The 27,504-nt window shown below is 45.1% G+C and overlaps 1 protein-coding gene across 1 annotated transcript; it reads left to right on the top strand.

Annotated features, from left to right (window-relative positions):
- Window positions 1–24,254: 24,254 nt before the first annotated feature.
- On the top strand, window positions 24,255–27,066 carry LOC127344949 (ubiquitin-conjugating enzyme E2 28). The gene is made up of 4 exons (XM_051371329.2): window positions 24,255–24,519; window positions 25,342–25,469; window positions 26,398–26,502; window positions 26,709–27,066. The coding sequence occupies exons 1-4, from the start codon at window positions 24,450–24,452 to the stop codon at window positions 26,850–26,852; spliced, it is 447 nt and encodes a 148-aa protein (XP_051227289.1). The 5' UTR covers window positions 24,255–24,449; the 3' UTR covers window positions 26,853–27,066.
- The last annotated feature ends 438 nt before the right edge of the window (window positions 27,067–27,504 follow it).

Here is a 27,504-nt window from a genome sequence, read left to right as displayed (position 1 = left end):
GCCAAGAAAGCCATAACCATGACTAGAAGCACCGGTATCATAGTAGAGCACGTCTCTGAAAAACTACCCAGAAAATTTACCTGCAACCAAAGTGTATCCAAGCCAACTCTGGATCAAATCAGGGTTTTTTGTCGCTACCCTGATGTGTTTCCGGATGATCTACCCGATATGCCCCCGGATCGGGATATCGAGTTCATCATCGAGTTAATCCCCGGAACTGGACCCATAGCCCAGAGAGCCTACAGCATGAACGCAACAGAGCTTGTGGAGCTGAAGAAACAAATAGATGATATGTTAGCCAAGGATCTGATTAGACCAAGTGCATCCCCCTGGAGATCACCAGTTTTGTTCGTGGACAAGAAGGATGGTGCAAATCGTTTATGTACGGACTATCGTAAGCTTAACGATGTCACTATCAAAAACAAATACCCCTTACCCAAGATAGAGGACTTGTTTGATCAACTCATCGGAGCCAGAGTTTTCTCCAAGATAGATCTTAGAACTGGATATCATCAGCTGAAAATCCGAGCCACCGACATTCCAAAAACTGTCTTCACCACCAGATATGGGTTGTATGAGTACAATGTCATGTCATTTGGACTGACCAATGCCCCCGCTTATTTCATGAATCTCATGAATAAGATCTTCATGAACTTTTTGGACAAGTTTGTCGTTGTTTTCATCGATGACATCCTTGTGTACTCCAAGTCCGAAGAGGAACATGAACAGCATTTGGAGACTGTCCTAGAAACCCTTAGGCATCACTAGTTGTACGCCAAGTTCAGCAAGTGTGAGTTTTGGTTGGAAGAAGTTGGATTCCTGGGACACATCTTGTCTGCAGGAGGAATTGCCGTAGATCCCGCCAAAATCAAAACTGTTATGGAATGGCAAGCCCCAACCACCCAAACCGAGGTCCGCGCTTTTCTTGGATTGGCCGGATATTACCGCAGATTTGTAGAAGGCTTTTCGAGCATCGCTCGACCAATGACCCAATTGTTGAAGAAGGACAGAAAGTTTGAGTGGACCGATAAATGTGAAGAGAGCTTTCAACAGCTCAAGAGTAGACTGACCACAGCCCCAATCCTGATCATGCCAGATATCGCAAAGCCCTTTGACGTATATTGCGACGCCTCCAAGACTGGTCTTGGGTGTGTGCTTATGCAATAAGGCAAGGTTGTATCCTACCTTTCAAGACAGCTAAAGCAACATGAACAGAACTACCCAACCCATGATCTCGAGCTTGCAGCCGTGGTCCTAGCCTTGAAGGTTTGGCGTCATTACCTCATGGGTAATCGATGCGAGATCTACTCCGACAACAAGAGCCTGAAATACATCTTCACCCAGAAGGAGCTGAACATGAGACAACGCCGATGGATAGAATTGATCAAGGATTACGACATGGAGATTCACTACCACCCCGGCAAGGCCAATGTGGTAGCGGATGCTTTGAGTCGACTGCCGTGCCAGTTGAACTCCATGCTCGCAACTGAACAGCCCAGCTTGCATCAAGAGTTTGAACAGTTCAGACTGGAACTTGTTAGTGAAGGATTCCTATCCAGCATAGAACTGCAACCCACCTTGGTTAGCCAAATCAAGGAAGCCCAGAAGGACAACGCTAGCATCGACGGAATCAAGAAACAGATAGCCGCAGGAAAAGCCCCCGGATTCACCATAGATGAAGCCGGAGTTCTTTGGTACAAAGAACGTCTCTGCGTACCATCGGACTCAGACTTGAAGCAAGTCATTTTGCAAGAAGCCCATGACACCCTTTATTCAATCCACCCCGGAGGTACCAAGATGTACCAAGACTTGAAGGAGCAATTCTGGTGGCATGGAATGAAGAGAGAAATAGGCAGCTACATCGCCAAGTGTGATATCTGTCAAAGAGTCAAGGCAGAACATCAACGACCTGCCGGACTGTTACAACCCCTCCAGATTCCAGAATGGAAATGGGACTCCGTAGGAATGGACTTTATCACCGGACTGCCCAAATCCAGCAAAGGCAATGATTCAATATGGGTAGTTGTCGATAGATTGACCAAAGTCGCCCATTTCATCGCCGTCAAGACCACCTAACAAGGCCCAAAGTTAGCTGAACTGTACATTTCCAGAATAGTCGCCCTGCACGGAACCCCGAAGTCGATAGTGTCAGATAGAGGATCACAGTTCTGTTGACTGCCAAAACCCACCGGCGGGCAGCGGCCTGTCAACACAGTGTAGAGCCGGGAAGAGCCTAGAGCTGCGGCTGGCTGAGACCCCTCCGAGCGACGGCCCGCAATGCTCTTCTGGTCACACGCGGCGATGCGAAGTGCAAGGGCGTGCCACCTGACCTATACCTGGTCAGGAAGGTGATGGGGATGCCTCGCTTAGTTCCTGCATGGCATACACGTAAACATTAAATACGAGCCTCGATCGGCTCTCAGGTTATCCTGTGAATCGGCTCAAAGAGCCGATTCACCCATGATCCGTACGGGGTGCACGAATACTTGGTGATCCTGCTTGATCAAGATATAGCTAATGAGATCTACGACGATTTAGGGTTTTCACCGCATAATCGGATCATCCTACTCCAGGTTGGGCCTCGCGGCCACGCACGGTGCTCATAAGCCGATCCTAAACAAGGCCTAAAAACCAACATGACGTTGATCCTCGGAACATCCTGTTTAGGACTTGCGAACGCCACCCTACGTGCCGCTGGATCCTCCACCCCTTTGTAAGGCCTAACTATTGCAGATATTAAACTAATCCTTGCAGAGCAAGGAGCAATCGTAACGGATCAGATCTACTAGATGATGAACAAGCAGGGTGCCGCCCCCACACCCGAGATAGGCGTGAGGGCGGCTAGACATGCAAGGGTTGCACTACGTAAGCATGTTATACGAAGAGCTATGCTAACCCTAACACATCTATGATAACTACGTTGCTCGCCATCAAAGACGCTTCAGTACGAGCAACGCATGAACAACGTGGAGCTTGTGCTGCCTAGATCGCAAGATGCGATCTAGGCAGCATGTCGCTTACCTGATTGAAACCCTCGAGATGAAGGAGTTGGCGATGCGCCGAGATTGGTTTGTTTTGGGTTGAACGTGAGTTGTTGTTTATTCCATAAACCCTAGATACATATTTATAGTCCAGCGGACTTTCTAACGTGGGAATATCCCACCGTGCACGATACAAACTCTAATCTTAATCTAAAACATAATCTACTATAATTAAAGATACACGGGCAAACTAGCCCAAATTCTCCGTGCAAGGCCGCTTCAGAGATCTTCCACGTGTAGTCTTCCAAGCCTATCTCTCTTACGGCCCACCTCTGGATTTGTCCAAAATCTGGTGATAACACATGCCCCCCTGGTTTTGGAAATAATTTTTCCAAAATCATTATGCTTTCCTTCGTCGGGTCATGTCGTAGCAGAGCAGAGTTGTTGCAGTATCCGTTATCATTATGCCCTGTCTTCTCAGCTTCTGTGCAAAATTCGATAGCTCCGGCGTCATCTCCTTGGAAACTGTAATGACATTAAATTTCCACCAGGCTTCTCATTATTTAACTGTGCCGATCAACTAGCTTCCTTCATCCCCTTCCTCTGTCTAGCCATCGGCACCCAAAAAACCCTCTTCTCCCCCAGCCATGTCTTCCTCTTCCTCCTCCTTCTCAAACCTCTTCCCCCCATTCTCGCCGAAGAAGAACGAGGACAAGCCTCATTCCGAGGTGAACCCCCTCCCCTCCAATAATGAGAAGAAAGAAGGAGAAGTAGCGAAGGCCGAGACCTTCCCCTCCGCCAAGCTCCCGCTGAAGAAGCGCTCCCGTATGTGGGCGGACAGCGAGGATGAAGATGACGACGAAGAAGAAGAGGAGGAGGAAGATGAATCTTCCTCTTCCGCCGGGTACCCGCCAACCAAGCGCTTCCGCTCCTGGGCGGACAGCGAGGACGATGATGATGACGAGGAGGAAGAAGCTCCGGCCACGGGCTGGGGTAGCAGCGACGAGGAGCTCCCTGGGAGCAGTGCCGACGACATCAACGGCGGTGACGACGAGGACAGCGACGACTAGTAGAATAGGACTAGTAGTAGTAGTGCGCTAGGTACTAGATCCCTCTTTTGAGAGCCAATCGGCTCTTTCTTGTAAAGCCGCTCCTCTGAATTAATGAAATTGTTCTTTTGATTCATCCTTCAATTGCCCCAATTTCATTCCTTCCGCCTGTCTCGTCAAGGCCGATAGCAATGTATCGGATTTTTCTTCTGGACACCCATGAAGCCGGACCCTCATGTCGATAAACTCGTAGGCCAAGAACTTCTCAATTTCAGGCTGCGATTTGGTATCTGACCACAATTTTTCGCAATTCCTTAGCCGATGACTATTCATCGGCTATTTTGAGAATCTAGTCCCTTTCTTCCTCTTGCAGTGACAAGACGGTCCAAACTTGTAAAAACTTACGGCCTCCTACCCCGATTCAGAGGAGATCACAATGCAGGGCCAGTCAATGCGACCCCAATCGGCTTTCCAAAACAGAGCAGTCATCAGCCAGCTGCCCCCCGAGTCTCAGTCGAGGCGAGAACGGTAATGGATCAGCCGAATATGCCGCCTACGCAGAGTTAGCCGATTTCAACAAAATCGGCTCCCCAAAGCAGAGAACCTTCAGGGTGAGCCGCCCCCCGAGCCTTAATCAAGGCGAGAATACCGGCGAGGATGCACATGTCATTGATCAGCACCCCTCCACTGAACGCCGATGTTGTAAATGAAACTTGGTCTTGGTCTGCGAAAAATGTTTTTTTTTATTTGGCCGATTTTTCTCCTTAATCGGCCCCCAATGTCCCACTGCACGCAAATTTGCACATGTTTATCTGCACATGTTCATCTGACTATATGCCCCCCGAGCCGAAGCTGTCAAAGAATGGCAGATATCGGCTCTGTAATTCGCTCGTCGGCTCCTGATAGGGTCGAGGGTGAACACAAGCAGAACATGTGGTGAGGATAATTTTGGCCGATTGCTGGGATCGGCCTCCACAATGATTGGAGCGCTGACTGAAGGTTCTGTAATGTCCCTTCATAGACCTTTGGGGCCGATCACAAGGATCAGCCTCGCCAAGTTGCACATCGCTTCGCTTCAACTACATGGTCAGGCCAGTGGATAAAACCAACTTAACCCTTCCCTTTGTCACATCGATGCGCTCGCAGTCGTCCAAGTTGATGCCTGAAAGGGGTTCTTGGCCTGCTGCTTCCCATGCGTTCATGCCAGCCGTTGAAATTTCGGCTGAGTCATCGGCCTGGACGACCTCTACCTCATCTCCATCCCACTGTATTATGCATTGGTGCATCGTGGAGGGAATACAGCAGTTGGCGTGGATCCAATCTCTTCCCAGCAACACAGCATAACTGCTCGTGCTATCAACAATGAAGAACGTTGTAGGGATAGTTTTTCTTCCTACGGTCAGATCCATGTTCAGAACTCCTTGTGCTTCAGACGCTTGGCCGTTGAAATCGCTCAATGTCACGTTGGTCTTGATTAAATCCGAGCTAGAGCGTCCCAGCCGACGTAGCATAGAGTACGGCATGATGTTAACTGCCGCTCCGGTGTCCACCAGCATCTTATTTACAGGCCTCCCATCGATATATCCTCGCAAGTACAGGGCCTTCAGATGCCTGTAGCTCCTATCTCGTGGCTTCTCAAAGATAACCGGCCGTGGGCCGCAGTCAAGTTGTGCCACGGATGTCTCATCTAACCCTGGAGCACTGAACTCTGAAGGGAGGATGAACACCATGTTCGTGCCAGCCGATGTCTCATCATCGGCTCTCCTTTGTTTGGGGCGCCACTCCATTTTCCGTGGACGACCCTCTTCATCCAGGGCTCGCTGAACCTTTGCAGCCAGATCAGGCCGCGCCTTCCTTAGCGTATGCAGGTATAACCTTTCGGCTTCCTCCAGGCCGCGCAACCGCTGAACCCTGCGCTTTTGTGAACGGCTAAGTCCATCAGGGCACCACCTTGGACGGTGGTACCTGTCTTCTTCTTCTTCTAGTCCCTCGTCTTCGGAATCCTCAAGATCTGCCCAACGAGGTGACTCAGCACGTTTGCTCTGTGGCGGGAGAGGCCCTAAGCGCTCGAACACAGACACGTTGGCTGCCTCCTTCTTCTTCTTGTTGCATTCTGGGCAATTGCCGATTGTGGGCAATCGGCTCATTCCTGAATCCCAGCAGTGTCTGAAGAAAGGGCAGTCCCAGTGTCTGGCATTGTCATCTTGCTCCCTTGACTTGTCCGTGGCACGGCGCTCGTGCTCCTCCTCATCGCGATTCTGCCGACGATGTCTTCTGGCTTCTCTAGCCAGACGATCTCCTTCATCATCATAGTTGGACCGTCGGCGTTGGTCATACTGACTCACATATTTGTTGAGGAGGTGATCAGAGAGAGGTCGTTGATATCTTATATTCTTCACTTCCCCCTCTATGACGTAGCGCTTGCCATCGTGATGGAGCCGATCGCGTGGAGCGGCCCCCTCTGTGTCCTTGCTATGAGAGCAGCTGCCCTCATCTCCATCTTTGCCAGAGTGGTTCCCAGGTCCTACCATGTTGATGCTGAACATGGGACCTGGCTGGCAACCCTCAGGGTAGATGACTTCTACCATGTTAACGGCGGGGAAGGGTTGGGTGTCGACCTTCATGGCGTACTGGTTGAAAATTAGACGCCCCTTCTCTATCGCCGCTTGGATGTGCTGACGCCACACCCTGCAGTCGTTGGTGGCATGGGAGAGCGAGTTGTGGAATTTGGCGATGCGGCTTTCCGTTCAGCTCTTGCGCCGTGGGGAACTTGAGACCTTCAGGAATCGTCAACTGTTTCTCCTTGAGTAGGAGGTCGAAGATTTGTTCAGTCTTGGTCACGTCAAAATCAAATCCCCTGGGCGGCCCTGGTGGCTTTACCCATTTGCAGGACACGGGGGTTCCTCCCCGAGTCCACTCAGCCACTGCTACTTCTTGATCTCCCGCAGGCACTTCACCTTCCTCTCGTATCGACCATGACTCTTGCACGCTTGAACTTGTCTTGGTACAGTCACAGGTGGCGCTGTTCATATGCCGATAGTTTCTGAACCATGTGCGCCAACGAGGGATAATCTGTTTGGGAGGCCATGTCCTTGAGCTGCGCCGCAAGGCCAGCTATCGCCAACTCGACTGCTTCCTTTTCAGTTATACGAACCGAATAACATCGGTTCCTAAGATTCCTGAAGCGCTGGATGTACTCTGTCACCGTTTCTCCGCGCTTCGACGTAGTTGTGCTAGATCGGCAATGCTAGACTCGGAAGCTTCGAATGGTATTGCGTATGGAATTGTTCTTCCAATTGCTTCCAAGACTGGATGGAGTTTGCCGGCAAAGAGGTGTACCATCCAAAAGCCGATCCCGTGAGGGACCGTGAAAAGGGCCTCACGCGTAGCTGATCCGACACCGGTCGGTCCTGGCTGCGCCAAATATCGGCCGACGTGCTCGATGGAGCTGGAGCCATCCGATCCACCGAATTTGGAGAAGTCGGGGAGCCGATATTTAGGTGGCAGCGGGATCATCTCGTACTCGTCAGGGTACGGCTTGGAATAGCCGATTGCCCTTCTTTTCGGCACCATGCCGAACTGGTCTCTCGCATGGTACTGATCTGATCCGCCGTGTCGGGCCGAAGTTGCACTCGAAGATTCGCCGGGGTGGCGTACTTAGCCAGCCATGTTTGCTTTTCCAGCTCTGAGCCAACCGCAGGAGCTGGGCTCGGAGTTTCGTCGGGGTGGCGTACTTAGTTAGCCACGTCCGCTTCTCAAGCTCGTTGCTGACGTTTCTCCCGTTTTCGCCGGAGTCCCTGATGTTGTGGCCTGGTTTGAGAGTGCCCGATTGCCACAATCCGCACATACGTGCACGCGTATCCTTGAGGGATCTCCTTAGGGCGCCTCGATCAAGAACTGGTAGTCACTAGGGTCACCACCAATCTTGTAGACGACGAATGCCGGTGTAGCCGGCACTTCAGTGGTGCTGCCAACGCATATGGCAGCGGTGGACGGGACTGAGTGGCAACTCTCCTTGATGCGTCCCGAGAGCTGGCCCCGACGGCGAGTGCACCGGTGGCTCATGATCTCCTGGATCACGCGCAGCAGCGAGACGCTCCAACACGTTGACCAAGTTTTCGAGTGGCGGTGTAGCGAGTGAGCCACCAAGTAGTTGATCTCCTGCCGTAGGCCCATGGTGCGTTCCTCCGACGGGGCAGAGAGATCTATCCCATCGAGTGCACCTTGCGGTGAGAATCCCTTCCATCTGATGCCATGGGAACGGGTTCTCTGAAAAGAGCCGATGAGGTCGGCTTCGAGGGTGACCTTGATCTCGTTATATTTCTTCTTGAGCTCGTCAGGCAGCTCCTCGTAGGTGACTGGCGTGCCGTCCGCCGCCATCTCAGATGTAGATGGCGATGTGGTTGATGTAGACGATTGTCCCACCGGGCGTGCCAGAATGTGTTGACTGCCAAAACCCACCGGCGGGCAGCGGCCGGTCAACACGGTGTAGAGCCGGGAAGAGCCTAGAGCTGCGGCTGGCTGAGACCCCTCCGAGCGACGGCCCGCAATGCTCTTCTCGGTCACACGCGGCGATGCGAAGTGCAAGGGCGTGCCACCTGACCTATACCTGGTCAGGAAGGTGATGGGGATGCCTCGCTTAGTTCCTGCATGGCATACACGTAAACATTAAATACGAGCCTCGATCGGCTCTCAGGTTATCCTGTGAATCGGCTCAAAGAGCCGATTCACCCATGATCCGTACGGGGTGCACGAATACTTGGTGATCCTGCTTGATCAAGATATAGCTAATGAGATCTACGACGATTTAGGGTTTTCACCGCATAATCGGATCATCCTACTCCAGGTTGGGCCTCGCGGCCACGCACGGTGCTCATAAGCCGATCCTAAACAAGGCCTAAAAACCAACATGACGTTGATCCTCGGAACATCCTGTTTAGGACTTGCGAACGCCACCCTACGTGCCGCTGGATCCTCCACCCCTTTGTAAGGCCTAACTATTGCAGATATTAAACTAATCCTTGCAGAGCAAGGAGCAATCGTAACGGATCAGATCTACTAGATGATGAACAAGCAGGGTGCCGCCCCCACACCCGAGATAGGCGTGAGGGCGGCTAGACATGCAAGGGTTGCACTACGTAAGCATGTTATACGAAGAGCTATGCTAACCCTAACACATCTATGATAACTACGTTGCTCGCCATCAAAGACGCTTCAGTACGAGCAACGCATGAACAACGTGGAGCTTGTGCTGCCTAGATCGCAAGATGCGATCTAGGCAGCATGTCGCTTACCTGATTGAAACCCTCGAGATGAAGGAGTTGGCGATGCGCCGAGATTGGTTTGTTTTGGGTTGAACGTGAGTTGTTGTTTATTCCATAAACCCTAGATACATATTTATAGTCCAGCGGACTTTCTAACGTGGGAATATCCCACCGTGCACGATACAAACTCTAATCTTAATCTAAAACATAATCTACTATAATTAAAGATACACGGGCAAACTAGCCCAAATTCTCCGTGCAAGGCCGCTTCAGAGATCTTCCACGTGTAGTCTTCCAAGCCTATCTCTCTTACGGCCCACCTCTGGATTTGTCCAAAATCTGGTGATAACAAGTTCACCTCAAGATTCTGGCAGAAAGTGCATGAAGGACTAGGCACCCGTCTGAATTTCAGCACCGCCTATCACCCTCAGACCGACGGACAGACTGAGAGGGTCAACCAGATACTGGAGGACATGCTGAGAGCATGTGTACTGGAATATGGATCCAAGTGGGAAGACTGCCTACCTTACGCAGAATTCTCTTACAACAACAGCTATCAAGCTAGCCTGCAGATGGCCCCCTTTGAAGCCTTGTACGGAAGGAAGTGCCGTACCCCCCTGAACTGGTCGGAAGTTGGAGAAAGCCAAGTTTTTGGCCCAGATGTTCTTCGTGAAGCCGAAGAGAAAGTACACAAGATTCGCGAGTACCTCAAGACGGCACTATCAAGACAGAAGAGCTATGCCGACAAGAGACGCCGGGAGATGACCTTCGAGATTGGAGACTTCGTCTATCTCAAGGTATCCCCCTTGAAAGGAATGCAGAGATTCCAACTGAAAGGAAAGCTCGCACCCCGATATGTCGGACCCTTCAAAGTCCTCAGCCGCCGAGGAGAAGTATCCTATCAACTGGAGCTACCTGAAGAGATGTCGGCTGTACACGACGTGTTTCATATCTCACTTCTCCGGAAGTGCCTTGAAGTTCCTGAGAAGACCGAAGTGTTCAAGAACATCGATCACCGATCGGTGGATATCAACAAGGACCTGACTTACCGCGAAGTGCCGATTCGCATCTTGGAGGAAGCTTACCGAACCACCCGCACCCGAAGCATCAAGTTTCTGAAGATACAATGGAGCAATCATACCGAGGATGAAGCCACATGCGAACGCGAAGACTTCATGAAGAAGGAGTACCCAGATCTCTTTAGTACCTAACTTTCTTTTCGATCTCGGGATGAGATCTTTTGTAAGGGGGAAGGGTTTGTAACATCCCAAATTTCAATAAAAGAAAGTTAGAAGAATTCCAGAGAGCAAAAATTCAAACCAACAAAAACTTTTTAAATTGCATATAGTGCCATGCATAGGACTTGTGCATTTGATTGATATGCCATGATGATTGTTATTATGTGTATAAGCTAAACCCTAAAACCCTAAAGCGATCATGAGAAGATCACAAACCAAATAAATCCAAAAGAGGAAGAAAATCAAATAAATGCAAAACCCTAAAACCCTCACATATGCCCTAGGGCATTTTTATAAATTTTGACCCTAGACCAATTTGGTCTTCACCATTAGTTGAATAATGTTACTAAACACTTATTACAACTTTTGGAATCAAAGGATCACAAATCAAATGGTTTTCAAATACAAAACTTGCTCACATATGATAATGGTCAAAACTGCCAATTATAGTCTGATCACTACTTTGAGCCATTGCAATTCAATTTTCTCAAACCAAACCTTGCTAACTCTTTGCACCACATCCAAGTCAACATCAAGGTGAACACTTTTTGTAAAGATCACCATGCCAAATTCTTTTTGGATCATTAGCTATGCTCATCCAAAGTTGCAACATTTTAATAGATGTAACAATCTCACACTTAGCCAATTTTGCAAAAACTTGAATTCAACAATGCCACCACCACACTTCACCACCTCTGATCATTTCTAACTCAATGAGACACTGACAATTCAAAACTTGCAACCTTTTGAATTAAATCAAATTTGGACAAATTTGGCAAATTACAAATATGGAACTATTACACACTATTCCAAATAGTGTTCTATTCCACCCTAATCTACCCCAAACTACCCTATCTGGTCCCCTTGCCCCCTCTCACACTAAATGCAACATAGTAACCCTAAGAGGGAGGGCACACATGGCATAGGCATGGCCATGCCGGCCATGGGCACGTGCATGCCCCTCCCCTCTCTTCCTTCGTCGCCAGACTTGGCCACCGTGCCCCATCGCGCCACCTCGCACCCCTGCACCTGCCTATGCACGCCGTTGTCGAGGAGGACGTCGACAGCCGCCGGACAACGCGCACCCAGAACGGCCAGCCATGCCGATGACGTCGCGCATGCACGCTCGCGGACACGCTCTGGCCACCGATCGCGTGGCCACCTCGCGCATGCCCTGGACCACCTCTCAGCGAGTTGAGCATCACCGCGTCGCCACGAAGCTCGCAGACACACGCGCGACCACGACCCATGGCCACCGCCGCCGGAGACGGAGAAGGAAAGCCGCCGTAGACGCGCCAGAACCCGCGACCGCCCGACCAAGTTAGGCACCGCCTGGGCTAGCTAGCGTCGCCTATCGGACCACCTGGACACGCTGAGCAGTACGACGCCCGCGCCTAGCTCACTAGCTCACCGGAGACGCCGCACCTCTGTCGCCATTGCCGCCGCGTCACAGCCAACCTCGCACCTATAAAAGGAGGCATCGCCTCGACGATTCCTTCACACCACCACTCCTCCCTCTCCTTCCTCGACCTCCTAGCCACCTCGCCGCTTCACATTGATCACCAGAGCCACCCAATTGCCACCTCACTGCCGCGCTCCACCGCAGAAGATCGCCGGAGTTGGAGGCCACCCCCGGAGACGCCACTGCTACCAGGAGGATCACCGTCTTCGACAACGTTGCTGCGCACATCACCGTCGACCGCTGGAGCTTCGTCGCGCTCTCTGACCCCCTGCCATCGCCGCCAGTAAGCCACCTTCTCGCCGGAGACGATGACGCTCGTCGTCCGTCCGATCCGCGTCTAATCCAACGGCGCGGAAAAGAGCGTACCGCTTCACCCGTTAAGACCCACTGACGCGTGGACCCCACGCTGTCAGGCGGCCCGCTACGCTGAACGCACTGCTGGGCCGGCCCACTTCCTCTTTTCCCCCGTAGCCCGTTAAAATTTCCCGCCAGGCCCTTTTAATTCAAATATGAATTTGCTGATTTAGTTCAAATTCCAAACTAGCCCCCACTTTCAAATTAATTTCCAGAAGATCTACTTGGCCAAATTTAGCAAATTTTATATGGTTGGAAAGCCATGAAAAATATCTACAATATGCCACTGGTCCGATGTCAAGATCTGTTGTAGAATTAATCTGATAAAAAGAAGAAGACAGGGACTTTTCCATATTCAAATAATTATTAAAAATCAACCAAAATAGATATTAATTTAATTCCAACTCTAATAGCTCACATTTGACTTACACTAATTGTTTATGCAATAAAATGGTGTGGTCACTTTGCATGATCATGCCCTAGTTTAATTAATGGACAATATGGCTAGTTTATGTAGTTGATATTATCCAAAACTATTAAGTAAATCATATGAAGTATTATACTTCATTTAAAACTTGTCTCAAATGAATTCATGTGATGTTGGACCCCTGGCCAAACTCACTTATATGAATTGCTTGGAGATTTAAATCATATGTAGCACTATTAAATAGTATGAGGTGGTCTACCTCATTTAAATCATTTTCTCAAATGATAATGATGAATGTTTGACTTAGGTCAATATAAGTTCATATATGATTGTTTGAGAAATTAAATCTTAAGAAGATTTTCAATGAGAGGAAATTATTTCTCAAGAACCCTATGGAAACTATCATTTACATATTAAATAAAAAGAAGTAAATTCTCCTCAAGCAACACAACCCATGCACCCTAATTAGATTATTTGTGTGCATAGAATAGTTTGTGTGTTTATATGTGATACATGGAATAGCCATTGAATTAGTGAGTAATTATACTCGTATTCAAATTTAGACGCTAGCACCGGAGAGTACACGGAAGAAGAAGGTTGCTACCAAGAGGAGGAGGAGGAGAATTTTGAGAACTACCAAGGCAAGATAATATTCTTGCAAAGTGCAAAGCCCTTTGGGGCAAGGCACCATGAGTCTTATCTTTTCTTACATAAGCCTATCCCAAGTTTATACATTACAAGTTTTTACTTGTTTTCTCAAGAGATTACTTTTATAGTTAACTTTGGTCTAAGAAAAGAGGTTTACTAGAGTAGTAAAGTTAGTCTTACTCAAGCAAAGCAAGATAGCATCCCTCATGATTTAGAGCTAGTGCTAATGAATAAAACTTGACTACTCTAGATGGGAACAATGTGAATTTAACTGAATTTGAAACCTTGGAATGATGAAGCATTCCAATGAATGATTTTTGAAGGTGAATATGACCAAGAGAAGATGGTGATTTTTGATAAAAATGATATTGGTTTGAATGCGATACCTTTCCAATAGTAAGTACCCCCACAATACCTGATTATGGGTAGGGCTTAAATGGAAGTTTATGCATCTTAGTATGGGTTCCCTCTGAATACACATCATAGGGGTTATGCTTGAGGCTGCCTCCGTTGTTGAGAAAAGATGTGAAATTGAGGTGAATTGTACGGCCAAGCCCTGTGCAGTTCCCATGTTGACAGTTGGTCTTCACTGGGAGGCCAAGCTCATGGAGAGAGGTCCTCATACTACGATGTGTAAGTGAAAGGTTATGGTTGATGATCCGCGTACTGTGTTACGATGATTCGGGGTAATCCTGACGGATGAAATCAAATGTTGTGGCACAAGTGTGCAACCTCTGCAGAGTGTCAAGCTATTCGAATAGCCGCATCCACGGTTACGGGCGGTTGGAAAGGCCATACAGTTTCCGATGTCATATCTTTGAAAATGATGTTGAAATGAGATGGTGAAATGAATTGTGGTGAATTGAATTGAAATCACCACTTGAATGGTGGGAATGACACTAATGTTCCCACTTGAGTTAGTTAGCATTTGAATAAGCTTTTCTCAAATACTTATGAACTAAAACTGGCTTTATGCAACTAAACTAGAGCTTAGCAAACCTTACTAGAATGTCTAGCACTTACATTAGTATTAGTTTGCGAGTACTTAAAGTACTCACGGCTTTGTCCCTGGCTATTCAAATGGCCAGAGTATGAAGATGAACAAGGAGATGACCAGCAGGACGCCTACGACAACTAGGAGTCTTCTGACGTCAAGCGTTGGCCTGTGGACTAGAGAGTCCTTGTATCTTACGCTTCCGCTATGAACTTGTGTTTGTTCGTTGATCAATAGATCAACTATTCATGTAATATGGATGATGTGATTCCAAGTTATAAGACTTTATGGTTTGTAATGAATGATGACTGTGATACTTAACTATTATGCCTCGCAACAACAATATTCCTGGGATTGCGATGTATGACATAATAGGCATTCAGACTTAAAAATCCGGGTGTTGTCACTGGTTTGGTCGCCTTGCTTCCACTACTGCCGCGGCGTTCACGGGATCATGTCGTCGTCTCCGGCGCCGGCGGTCACGGGTCTGTGCTGCGCGCGTGTCTGGCGGCGTCGCGGTGTCACGCATGTGCTCAACTCGCTCGCAGGGGGTCCAGGGCGTGCTCGAGGTGGTGGCATGGCGCGTGGCCAGTATGCGTCTGTGGCGCGCCACGCGCGACGCGAGCGGCATGCTGGCGCGTTCTGGGCGCGCGTCCTCCGGCGAGTCTACGGCGTCTACGGCGACAAGGCCATGGCTAGGTGAGGTAGAAGGGTGAGGTGGAGCTAATGGACACCAGGGCCAAGGTTGGAGAGCAAGGGAGAGAGGGGTGGCTCGACATGGCCGGCATGGCCATGCCATGCAAGCTAGGGCTTGCCTCCCTAGGGTTGCTGTGGGGTGTTAAGTGAGAGAGGGGACAAGGGAACCAGTAGAGTACAATTGGGGTAATTAGGGTTAGGTTAGATCATTATTTGCAATAGTGTCAAATAGTGCCATATTGATTATTTGTGAATTTTATCCAAATTTGATCCAATTCAAATGGTTGCAAGTTTTGAATTGTGAGTATTTCATTTAGTTAGAAATGACCAGAGGTGATGGAGTGTGGTGGTGGAATTGTTAAATTCAAAGTTTTGCAAATTTGGCTAAGTGTGAGATTGTTGCACATATTAAAATGTTGCAACTTTGGTTGAGCATAGCTAATGATCAAGAAAGAATTTGGCATGGTGATCTTTACAAAAAGTGTTCACCTTGATGTTGACTTGGATGTGGTGCAAAGAGTTAGCAAGGTCTAGTTTGAAAATTTTGAATTGCAAGGGCTCAAAGTAGTGATCAGACTATAATTGGCAGATTTGACCATTATCCTATGTGAGCAAGTTTTGTATTTGAAATCCATTTGATTTGTGATTCTTTGATTCCAAAAGTTGTAATAAGTGTTTAGTAACATTATTCAACTAATGGTGAAGACCAAATTGGTCTAGGGTCAATATTTATAAAAATGCCATAGGGCATATGTGAGGGTTTTAGGGTTTTTCATTTATTTGATTTCTTTCTCTTTTTGATTTATTTGGTTGGTGATCTTCTCATGATCACATTAGGGTTTTAGGGTTTAGCTTACACACATAATAACAATCATCATGGCATATCAATCAAATGCACAAGTCCTATGCATGGCACTATATGCAATTTAAAAAGTTTTTGTTGGTTTGAAATTTTGCTCTCTGGAATTCTTCTAACTTTCTTTTATTGAAATTTGGGATGTCACATTTAATGATGTGGAGGCAAAATCTGATTCGGTGGAGGTGATTCAACTCTCTTCTAGAGTGGAGCGGATATGGAGTGTTGCGACTGCAATCTATGCTGATGTTCTGAATCAAGCTGGAAGTATTGGGAAGGTTGCCTTTTCTCACCGTGGGCGAGATACAAATAATGTGGCTCACGAGCTAGCTAGATATTGTTTAAATTCAAATGTAGCTTGTAATTGGGTCGATGAACCCCCTTCCTTCTGCAAACTCTCCTAAACCATGTAAGGGTTGTGTGATTTTGGGAGCAGCAAGTTTTAGACGCACTCTTTTCCTTACTAGGGTACCTAAGGGGACTGCAAGGTTTTTAATAAGGCGGCTTGCTGGCTTAATATATAATGGTTTACCTGGAAAAAAAGTGTAATTCGAATATACCATGCTTAGGGGAAAACGGATAAAATAATATTTGAGGGCATCACTCGAGTGTGCAACACATTGCCTATAGGAGTGTGTATAACTCGGATGACATTAGAAAGGATATATCTTGCTGAAAATTAGATTTCAAGTAAAGTAAAGGATATATCACATGCCTTTACAACTCTTAGCTCGTTCACGTACGAATCACCTTGGAGGTTTCCAAGTGATTTTCTAACCTTCTATGAGGTGCCCAACCTGCAACAAGTAACAACACAAAGACTAACACTTGGATCTAAAAGCCCTCACAAACATAGTATAAATATATGGCTTCAATTTGTATTCTAGATCTCACAAAGTAAGGAGGTGTAGCTGTAAGAGAGACAAAGAAAATGTTGGGGTCATGAAAGCTCTCTTCTATGAAAAAACTGCGTAGAAAGTCATATTTCTGCCTTGGGGGTCGGTGCTATCGAATAGTAAATCCTAGAAGTAATGAAAGTCAAGGACCAAATTCTTGGAGATTTTGATGTGAATAATAACTAGTTTTCATCCTCAAAAATTTGAGATGAGGATAACCTCAATGATACCAGATCAAACATAATACCCTCATAAAAAGAGTTTATAGAAAAATTACTAAGCTTACATTTGGAATTACAAAAGTATTTGCCTATTAATAGAGCGTGCAACTTTATAAAAATAGATCAGGGTAAGTTAGGGTTAGTCACTGCCTTGCTAATTTTGGTTAGGGTCCTAACGTTGTTCTTCGGGAGTGGAATTGGAACAACTTGTAAGCTCAATGAAGATCTGGTTTTACCAAAAGAAGAAGTGAAGATGCCTGCTACCACATCGAAGCGGTATCAGCAAATTTTAACCGTTTTTAATGTTTTATTGGTTGGTGTTTCAGAGGAGGGGCGGACCACTGAGCAGAACTTAAAAATCAAATACGGAGTAGTACTCCTACACCACCCTACCAATAATAAGGGCACACTAATTAGAACATGGAGAACTCGTATAGGGTATCTAAAGTTGTATATGATGCCCCCCATAGGGGACTTCACAGCGATTTGAGCTTCTAAACCGTCAGATCTCCCCACCTGTGTATCTTGTCCGTCCATTTTTCACTGGTGGAGTAGTAGGCCCTCGCGCGAACCCACTTTTTATCCATGGGTCATGAAGCCCACGCGGCCCGGCGTTGGCGCGTCGTGCCCTATCCCAATCTTCCCCAATCCAGCAGCCGCCGCCTCTCCCGCTCCCGCAGCCGTCGCTCCTGCTGCCGTCGCTCCCGCTCCCCGTCGTCGTCCTTCCCCCGCTCCCGCTGCCGTCGCTCCCGCTCCCCGTCGTCGTCCTTCCCCTTCCGCCGTCGCCATGACCAGGAGCAGAGCTCGCCGCCCCACCGCATCGGCCGTCGCGATCCCCTACTCCATCCTCTCCCTTTTTTGCTGGTCACGGGAGGAGAAGGTGTCGTCGTCCACATCGCAGGGGAGAGCTATCCATCGAGAAGGATTCCATGGCGCCGTGACCATCTACGTCCTCGGGAAGGACGCCAATCCCCCTGCAGGTCGTCATCTTCCATGGCCGTCCGCGTGCAGGCCGTACCACTCTGCCTCTGGTACGTCGGGTAGGATTCCCAATACCCCTCTATTCCTAAACTATTCCTTATGATTCCTCTCTCTGCTCTCTCTATTTCTCTCTTAATCCAGAGAAGTTCGGTTTGTTTTTGCAGATCTGCTTATTTATGCCAACCAGGTGTTTCACAAAAGTACAAGAAGGTTATTCACTCTTTTGATTTGCTGATTGGGCACAGATGAAGAGGTTCTTGGATGCAGTAAAGATTCATGTTTATTTTGGCTACATTATTTCTTACATGCGAGTTTTGGCTTAAAGCTAGATGCAGTAGATATTGGCTTAATATTTCAATGTGGATGTGAAAACTATCCTTTTTTCGGTATTTGATATGGATATCTTCTCCCAATTATGCAGCTTGCTTACTGCTATATTCCTATCCATTTTGATTGAACAAAAGCAGACATGGATTTGAAGTTATCATGCAAATCAGATGATACCAGGTGATCATTACATATTTATGGCAAGCTCCAGATCTGTGATGACGGTCTAAACTGAATCTATATATGGCTCTTTTGATATTTATGTTGACCAGAGATGAAGAATCAAAACTGAGTTATTTTGACGTTATCATGCATCTCAGCTGGATTTATTATTGATATAAGCATTGGTTATGAAATCATTAATTGTATTGATGGTTACAACTTACCATGTGGGTTCTACAATTCTGCTATGGATGTCTTACTGATTAATTACCTGCTATCCTACATGTTGCACCGCTGCTGCCTCCATTGTGTTATCTAGCATCGGCGCCGCTGGGAGGGCTCCTCAATGCCACAAAAGCAGGGAGTGCTAGGAGGGGCCATGGCGAGCGCATTGTCCTTGGCGGCGCGATAGACTTTGGAGCATGTTTTTGTTGAGGCAATACAGATGTATTTTTTTATTTATCTCTGACATTGTTATGTACATAACTTGGGTAGGTAAGGGCAGTTCTATATGCCTATATATAGGTAGGGTACTCTATCTTTTACTGTTTTACAAGAGTTGGAAGGTTGTTAAAGTCAAGTTGGTTCTAACCAGCTAATACAATACATGTCATCCAGTGGTAGCTAATTCAGTACTGGTTTTTCAATTGTTCTTGGGAGGATATTTTGGTTAAGCCAATGTAGATGGATTTGTTTTTAAATCTGTTGAATTGATGGGTGCAAAACTTTCACAGTGCTATATAGGCAGGGGAATTTCTCTTTTATTGATGTAGAAGTTAGAAGCTTATTAGTTAATATCAAGGCTATTATATATTGAAGCTTTTTGTGTTTCCAACCAGCTAATTCAGTGATGGTTTTCTAATGGTTGCTACTACAGTTGTTTAATTGACTTTGTGCACCTCATTCTGCTACAAAGCTTCTGTTTTAGGATCTTCATTCCATTTGTGGTGCATATGGGGTTACCAGCAGTTTGATTAGGTCAATTTTTCTCTGTCCAGTATTTGATGTGTTTTTTTACTCATGCATGCCTCATTCTTGCTCTGTTGTTTCTTATTATTTCTTCCCTCTTTTCTAGCTTGGTTAGTTTAGATTAGGTCCATGGTTCATGTTGACAATGCATGACTATTACTATTTTGTGTGCCATTACCTGTTCTGCCCAAATGAACCCTTACTTGTGTTATGGTTTACTGTCTTCTCAAGGTTTAGTTGATTATTTTCTTTCTGTCCAAGAATAATTTTGAGATTAGGATATCTTGATATGAGTGCTTCAGCATGTTTACTGGTTTTGCATAGTTATATTTTTTAAAATAAAAAGGTCATGCTTTTATTTGTGGATAGTTTTCAGTTCAGTTTTATCATTGTGCTTGATGTGGGATGAAAATATGATGCAGCCCCTGGCTAAGGTTTATTTGTTCGTTGCTTTTGTTTTGCAGATGTTGCGGCAGCGAAAGGATGAGCTATGCATTAATCTACCATCCTATATCATTTAAGATTGTTTTATATTATGACATAGGACATTTGGAATATATATCTTCTTGCAAATAGGCAAGATGTGTCATGTGATTATATTATTTCTTCTCGCTTTTTTATGTGATGACACTTATTTGTTCGCGCACATTACTGTGATCCATTAAAGATGATGATTAGAAAGTTAATTTTCCTCCAGCTAGCCTCTGGAACAAATTGATTGGATGTCACCGTCGTCGGGAGGAACGCTACCTTGTCACTGCCATCGCTGGGAGCAGCACTGCCTCGCATCGCCGACACTAGCGCCGCCTCATGTCGTCGTCGCCGGGAGAAGCGTCGCCTCACGCCGTTCAGCCTGTAGGCATTCCTAGATTTCTCAATCCACGGCTTGCATCGGCCTAAAGTGCTAGGTAAAAATTTGTCCTTTTTTAATATGTTCATCTCTAGACCCACTCCATCAGGCAATAATTCCCTTGCAGCCCAAATTTCAGAAAATGATGCCTCAAATTTATTTGTTTCAGAGCTATTGTTAATGATTTACTGCCAGACCAATTCAGCCTTGTGGTCCTGGTATACAGTTTTAGGATTTCTTAATCCAGCTCTAGAATTTTGGGTGCTCCATTGCAAAGATTGGAACGAGTCAATTTTTTAGGGTGCTACTGAGTGTGCTCTTAGTATGGTGTTCCATCATATGAAGGATTAGCTTTTGTTCCGATTTCGTGTTGTAAAATAACCAAATGTTTATATTAATTGTAGGCCACTAACATCTTGGGAAACTTCTCAAATTGATTATTGTGTTTTCTACTACCCACTTATTTGTTTTACCTCTTGTTGTATCTATTGAGTTGTTGCGGTCTAAATATTAAATTATCTACCATTTCAGGGTCAACTCCATATATAGGATGCAATAGCGGAAATATATATGGTGTTTCTGTTAGAGCAATTGTCCAAGGAATTGTCCTGGGATTTACGTATGGATTGGCCATTTGTTCATGTGCTTTACAACTCTGAGTTGGAAGGCACCTGATTGCTTGTGGGAAAGCTGATGGTGGTGAAGTTGTGGTAGCTTTATTCGCAGTAATTCCGAGTGGCATGTAAGCAAGCTATCCTATATAATCCCCTCTAATTACCCATCAAGTATTGTCTTTACCTAATATATTATATCCGGTTTGTAGTGGTCTGAACCAGGCAGCTACAGAACTTCATTTTATTAGAGCCAGGACGGATTGCTGCTTATAGGCTGCACGAGATGATAAGACGTTTAACTGCAAGCACCAATCTTGAAGGGACCACCATACCCAAAGTTGCAGGGGAACATCGAATTTAGAAACATGTACTTCAGTTATCTCTCACATTCCTGGTTCAGAATCTCATGGTACGAAAGCAATTTTAACCCTTTGGACTATGTGACATTATGCAAGGCACAATAATGATAACTTGATTCCACTTAGAAGCTGGACGTAGCTATAAGCATTATTATGTGTTGCAGCATGGTTTTCTATTTGTATTGCTGCACATCTCAATGATTCTGTTATCCACTTATCCTTTAAGAATCACATTTCCTAGCTTGTTGGAACTGTTCTTACATTCCCTGAAGAAAAAATAATTGTTGGGAGATGCTGATTGGAATCTTACTTAATTTTCTGAACTTCTATTCATGGCAACTAGAAAATCCAAAGCACAAGCTGTATAAATATACATTAGTCATTAGTACATGTTTATGTAAGAATGAATAACTTTGCATTCGGTATGTCCTCATTGTGTGGTCGGATGAGTTTGCACCACACACATAAATGAAAGTAATGGAGTTTGCACTATGGGATTTCTCTTGACACCAGGGCAGGGTGGATCTGATGAACCACTGGACATAGAAAATAACAATTCCAATGGCAAGGATGAGTTACCTACGGATCAAAGGTTAACAACTTAACATGCACTTCACATTACTTATTACTGGAGTTAATTCTCTTTCTTGATTTGGCTTTCACCTTAGTAAAGTGTAAGAGCTAATGTGCCACTTTCTCTCAAGTCTACCGATTGTACATAGATTTTTAATGATAGATGAATATATGATTGGTATTTTCTTCCATGGATAGTGGTGAACCAGGGATAAAGCAGCAGAAGAGGCTTTCATCTTCAAATGTGAGTTCCATGTCATAGCTTCACTTTATTACACTTACCTCATATCCGGGTTTTAACAGTAATACCAATATACACTGATGCAGTTTTGTGAAACAAATCAAGCGGTTGTGCATGCTTTTTAGCTTGATTTGTCACATTATATATTGTGACATGATGGTACTTGTGTCTACGTTCATATGGATATTGCATGTCTTGGGAATCATGTAGTAGCTCAATTTATGCACCAAACTGAAATGGGGTGATTCTGCATAAACTGTGTTACTTTGAACTAGAAACAATGGATCTAATACAAGTAGTCTAGCACATCCTAATTATTTCTTCCATCCAACATGCAATGTTGTTCCTATTTTAGAGGAAACAATAAAAAATGTAACCTACGATGCACTTTTTTTCCCGCGGGCTGCACTCTAAAAATTTGATTGGTGTTCATCGCTTTTCAGAAAAGCTACATGTTTATTGATGTCATGCCTGCAAAAGATTCATTTGACAAACAAATGCTACTGAGATTTTTAGGCTCTGAATTCACATTGACAGGTGGAAACTAGGATTTTAGCTCATACATGGTTAAGAACTCACTAAATAATTAAACGCCTTTATAGAGTTTTTGACTAATATTTCTTCAGATTAGTTGCAGTTTTTGTTTCTACTGTAGTTGTTCCAGCTGTTTATGTACCTTTGATATATTGATGGTTACTGATTCACTTGCAGAACATCTATACTCTGACAGTTGTTAAGTAATGTGTGTCTCTCATTTGTTGCTCTAACTAGATGAGCAGTAGAAAATCACAAAGAGGTGCTTAAGAAATATATGTTGTCTAACTTTATGTCTTTGATTTTCAATGTTTCAGGTTGTGGGCTGGTGAATGCTGTTGTTGCAACTCTTTCTCTGATATGTAGTTGTATTTCTTCGCTTTACACCACATTTATATGCTCTGTTTTGAATCAACTGGACCTAAAAAGGAAATCCAAAAGGAACTCTAGGTTTATTTTCACCGATTCGATCTTCATGTGTATCTATATAAAGAGTTAGTTTGTTCAATCTAAATATCCTCTTGCGTTTTGCATAAAGATGGAAATATTGTAGCATTCCTCCAGGAATCGCCGCCTCAGATTGGGTCTAAACTCTAAAGGTGTGCTTCAGGAGGCACCTCTGGTGAGTCTGAAGAGGTGATTCTTTTTTGCACATTAAACACGCGCTGACTAAATATACTTTCACCGCAATATAATGTTCATGGCCTAATGTTATTCGGTTATGAAACAAGATGGTAAGACAAATTTAGAAGCTTTTTAATGTACAAATATCACTTGATAGGAAATGAGGAGCTTTTGTATAATCTACAAATAACACTTGATAAGTCAGATAAATATCACTTTGCAAATTTGGTTCCAAGTCAAATATGAAGCAAAGATTAAGGAGAAAGTGAGGACAACAAAAGTCACTTCTATATAACCAAAATGAATAGTTGGTTGTATATAAGTTCCGCCTCTGTTATTTAAGCTTAATGAAAGTGTTTGACATAATGTTCATTAGTGCGAAAGATTAGACCGTGCGTGCGAAGGCATGCCCCTAGATCTAATGAAGCCCACTATCATAGTTTGTACATTTATTTGGTTGCACATTGCCGTTCAGCTCATAACCTTTTTGCATATGAACCTCCTGCATATGTTTGTACATTTATATGTTTGGTTTGTCCTACAATTTCCGTTCTACGCAATGATTCTACCCATGTATTTGTCCATGGGATTACTTACCTATTTGGTACACTTGGTTTGCTGCACCGTTTGTAGTTTTGTATGATTTATTCTAATTTCATCCTACTAACATTGTTTTGTGAAAACTAAAAAAAAAATTATTATCATTCTACATAAAATATACATTGGTGTGAAAGACTTGACCGGAAAACAAGTTGTACTACAATGGCGCGGTGCGCTGCCGACCAGGCAAAACCGCGTGGAAAAGTAAACTCTATACTCGCCCGTCGTCAGCCAGCCAGGCAGCTACTACTACGTCGTGAAGGACGTTTTCCCGTCGCGTCCGGTTGTTCCTACTTGCAATCCACCACGCCACGCCCACGCTCACTTTTTCTCTCGTATTTCCGCTCTCCTCTCCCTCGCCGAGTCCGTGGGCTGCAGCCACGAAGCTTCACCACCGTCCCTCTCATACGCTACGCAACCTCCGCCCCCTTTAAATATCCTCCCCCACGCTGCCAACTCCCTTCCACCGAGACCCAGATTCGTCCAGCTCTTCTTGGTTTCGATTGTCAAGAAAGAGGATCGGCCTGCCATGGCTTCCAAGCGGATCTTGAAGGAGCTCAAGGATCTGCAGAGGGATCCCCCGACCTCCTGCAGCGCAGGTAGTTAATTGGTTTCATCCCCCCTTGCCTCTCTTTAGCCTTGCTTTATCCTGACTTGAGAGGCATAGAGCTCGTGCTCTCTTGGTGCTGCCTGTCTGGTTGACGCGCTTAGTTGCTTGACCGGTCGCTAGATCTACGTCAACGGAACTGTTGTGTTGTTAGATCGAACCGATTGCTCTTAGATTTAGGCACCCGCATGGAGATGGTTTGCTGTCGTGTTGGCGTCACCGGATTTGAGAACTGTTGGCTCGTTGGTTCAGTGTATGGAATTTAATGAGCTAAACTTTCCAGTGTATATATAGCTCTGCCAAAAACTAATTGGATGCCGGATAAGAGCTTCGATGTGCAAACGCCAGAATTATCCAGTTAGCTGACATGTATTAGTAGGCTAGATGCAGTAGTAGTTACTGAACTCTTCAGGAAACATCATATTTGAGTTAAACATTGAAAGACATTGTTACTTCTGAATGAACCTTCAAATCAATCGCATGCCATAGAGCATGGAACGGTTAAATTCAGTTTCCAGAAGCATAGGAAGAGAACAGGATTTCATGCACCAACGTACCGATTCAGAATGTGATTTTAAACCACGGTTTCCGCAGTTTAGGCGAGGTCTGACCTATAGCTGTGGCAGCTACCACTTTGACATTACGGAAAAACTGTTGCCAGGTTTTAAAATGTTTAAGTAAAACTTCAAATTCGAAACAACTAAGAAGCCACCAGTAGTTTAGATATGCTAATACATCTCCCTAGCTCTTCAGAGTCGTGTGCATAATTCTTTACATGTGTATGACTGATTCACATCCTTTTTGTGTCTATCAGGGCCTGTGGCTGAAGATATGTTCCACTGGCAGGCAACGATCATGGGTCCATCAGACAGCCCTTACAGTGGTGGTGTCTTCTTGGTTACAATTCATTTTCCTCCGGATTACCCCTTCAAACCACCTAAGGTATAGACAGTAATACATTGTTATATACGGGATGCACTTCACTGGTTTATACTATTATATATGGCCTATACAAGCAACTGAGATAAATCAAGATCTGTTATAATGTTTTAAAGGTTCGCACGTGTGCGATATTTTTTTGAGTTGCACAATTAGCATAGCACTAACATGATGAAAACTTTGTCTTCATTTAGCACAATATTTACATGATGATTTTCCCCCCTTCATTTGGACAATTAGCATGGCATTTCACATGATGGAAACTGTACTGAAGCTAGGGCAATACGTTGTTGCAGAGGCTGGGTGTAATTGGTATACTCTTTATCGAAAAAAAACATGATGGAAACTGTCATGTTTTAAATAGGCGTTACTTGCTTTTCCTTTATGTGCATGACACTAGGTTTTTTATAAGAAGCTAGCAACACCACGTTATCTGTCGTTTAGTGGGTTCTAAGTAGTGAATTGTGTGATTGTGGTAAGATTGTAGTTCTTCCTAAAATCAAACCATGTAGAGGATTTGTGCTCAGCTTGCATATAATCTTAAGCACTCGCTTGTCTAAGTGGAACTTCATCTTCTGTTATGTTTGTACCTGTGTAACTATTTGTTATAGTGTATGTAGCAGGTGTTGTGGTTGCTTGATTACCTTCTCTGTCTCCTTATGAAGTACTTATGCTCCTCAACTGCTTAATGCTGAAGCTTATTTTATACAATCCTGAAATATGATGGTTATTTATTCGCAATATCGGTCAATCTGTGCCAGCATTAAGTGTCTCTTGGGGCAAAACAGACCATATGTTGCTGACTACTTTCTTATGCATAACTCAAATTAATGATTGAGCACTTGTATTTGGACTCCCCTTTGATTTCCCTGTCTTGAGTTCGATGTTCTTGTTTCTGCAGAAACTTACAATTAATATATAAATTTTGCAGGTCGCTTTCAAAACAAAGGTGTTCCATCCAAACGTTAACAGCAATGGCAGTATCTGCCTTGATATCCTGAAGGAGCAGTGGAGTCCTGCATTGACTATTTCAAAGGTCAGTTTGCTATTCTTCCATTCTATTCCCGGTAAATCATAACAGATTTGCATCTTGAATTCGAGAATGGAACTAAATGTACTACGTTGTGCCGAGGTTGCAACCCCATGTTCTGTACACCTGGTGGCTTAGTACAAAATTCAAAAGCAAATTTAGTTTAATGACTCAGTTCTAAACTAACTTATATTATGTGGGTATTTGTTTAGGTGCTCCTCTCAATCTGCTCCCTACTGACGGACCCAAACCCTGACGATCCATTGGTTCCGGAGATTGCTCACATGTACAAAGCTGATCGGGCAAAGTATGAGTCTACCGCAAGGAGCTGGACTCAGAAGTATGCAATGGGTTAACATTCTTCAACATGAGGAATTTGATGCACTTTTCAGATAATCCTGCTGTGTTCAACATTTAAGAAACAGCAAGAACCAAATTGAGCTAAGCTTATTGTAAATGAAGTGGTGGATGGTCTACTTCAAGTCTTCAGTGAGCATTCAAATGTTGTCTTTATGTTCCCGAGTGATAACTGCGAGGCCGAGATCAGTTGTCTCCACCTTTTTTGGTCAATCGGTTGTCAAATGTGCTTTTTCTATATTTTTTTTTGTTAGTAGTGACTCGATATTTGTATGTTAGATGGCATGAGTAACAGCGATTGCTTACCAAATTTAACCAGAACTACCTAGTAAGAGCATCCCAAGTCCGGGTTGGCTACCCAATAACTGAAATTTTGAGTATTTTGGGCCATAAACTTGCGTAGGTATATCCATCTTTCTTCCAAAATACCCATACGGTGGGGGAGTCAACCCTTGACGTAGCAGAACTGGACTTTGAGACCCTGACATGTGAACCCGCCCTGATGTGGGATCCAATCAGTGACTGAGCAATTTGGACAAAAATAACTCAATCTTCGAACAAATTTTAAAAGTAAAACCTTCCGCGAAATAAATTCATAGATATAACCCTTCTGTGTCATGCCAGTCTCCACGGTGTGGCGCCCCACTATGT

The sequence above is a fragment of the Lolium perenne genome, chromosome 6 (assembly GCF_019359855.2).
Source record: "Lolium perenne isolate Kyuss_39 chromosome 6, Kyuss_2.0, whole genome shotgun sequence".
Taxonomy (NCBI): Eukaryota; Viridiplantae; Streptophyta; class Magnoliopsida; order Poales; family Poaceae; genus Lolium; species Lolium perenne.
This window is presented reverse-complemented; position numbering and strand designations above follow the sequence as displayed.

Coding starts and splice junctions, on each gene's coding strand:
- LOC127344949 (XM_051371329.2), top strand. CDS start 24,450: ATGGCTTCCAAGCGGATCTTGAAGGAGCTCAAGGATCTGCAGAGGGAT. Junction 24,520..25,341: donor CCCGACCTCCTGCAGCGCAG/GTAGTTAATTGG, acceptor TGTGTCTATCAG/GGCCTGTGGCTGAAGATATG. Junction 25,470..26,397: donor ACCCCTTCAAACCACCTAAG/GTATAGACAGTA, acceptor TAAATTTTGCAG/GTCGCTTTCAAAACAAAGGT.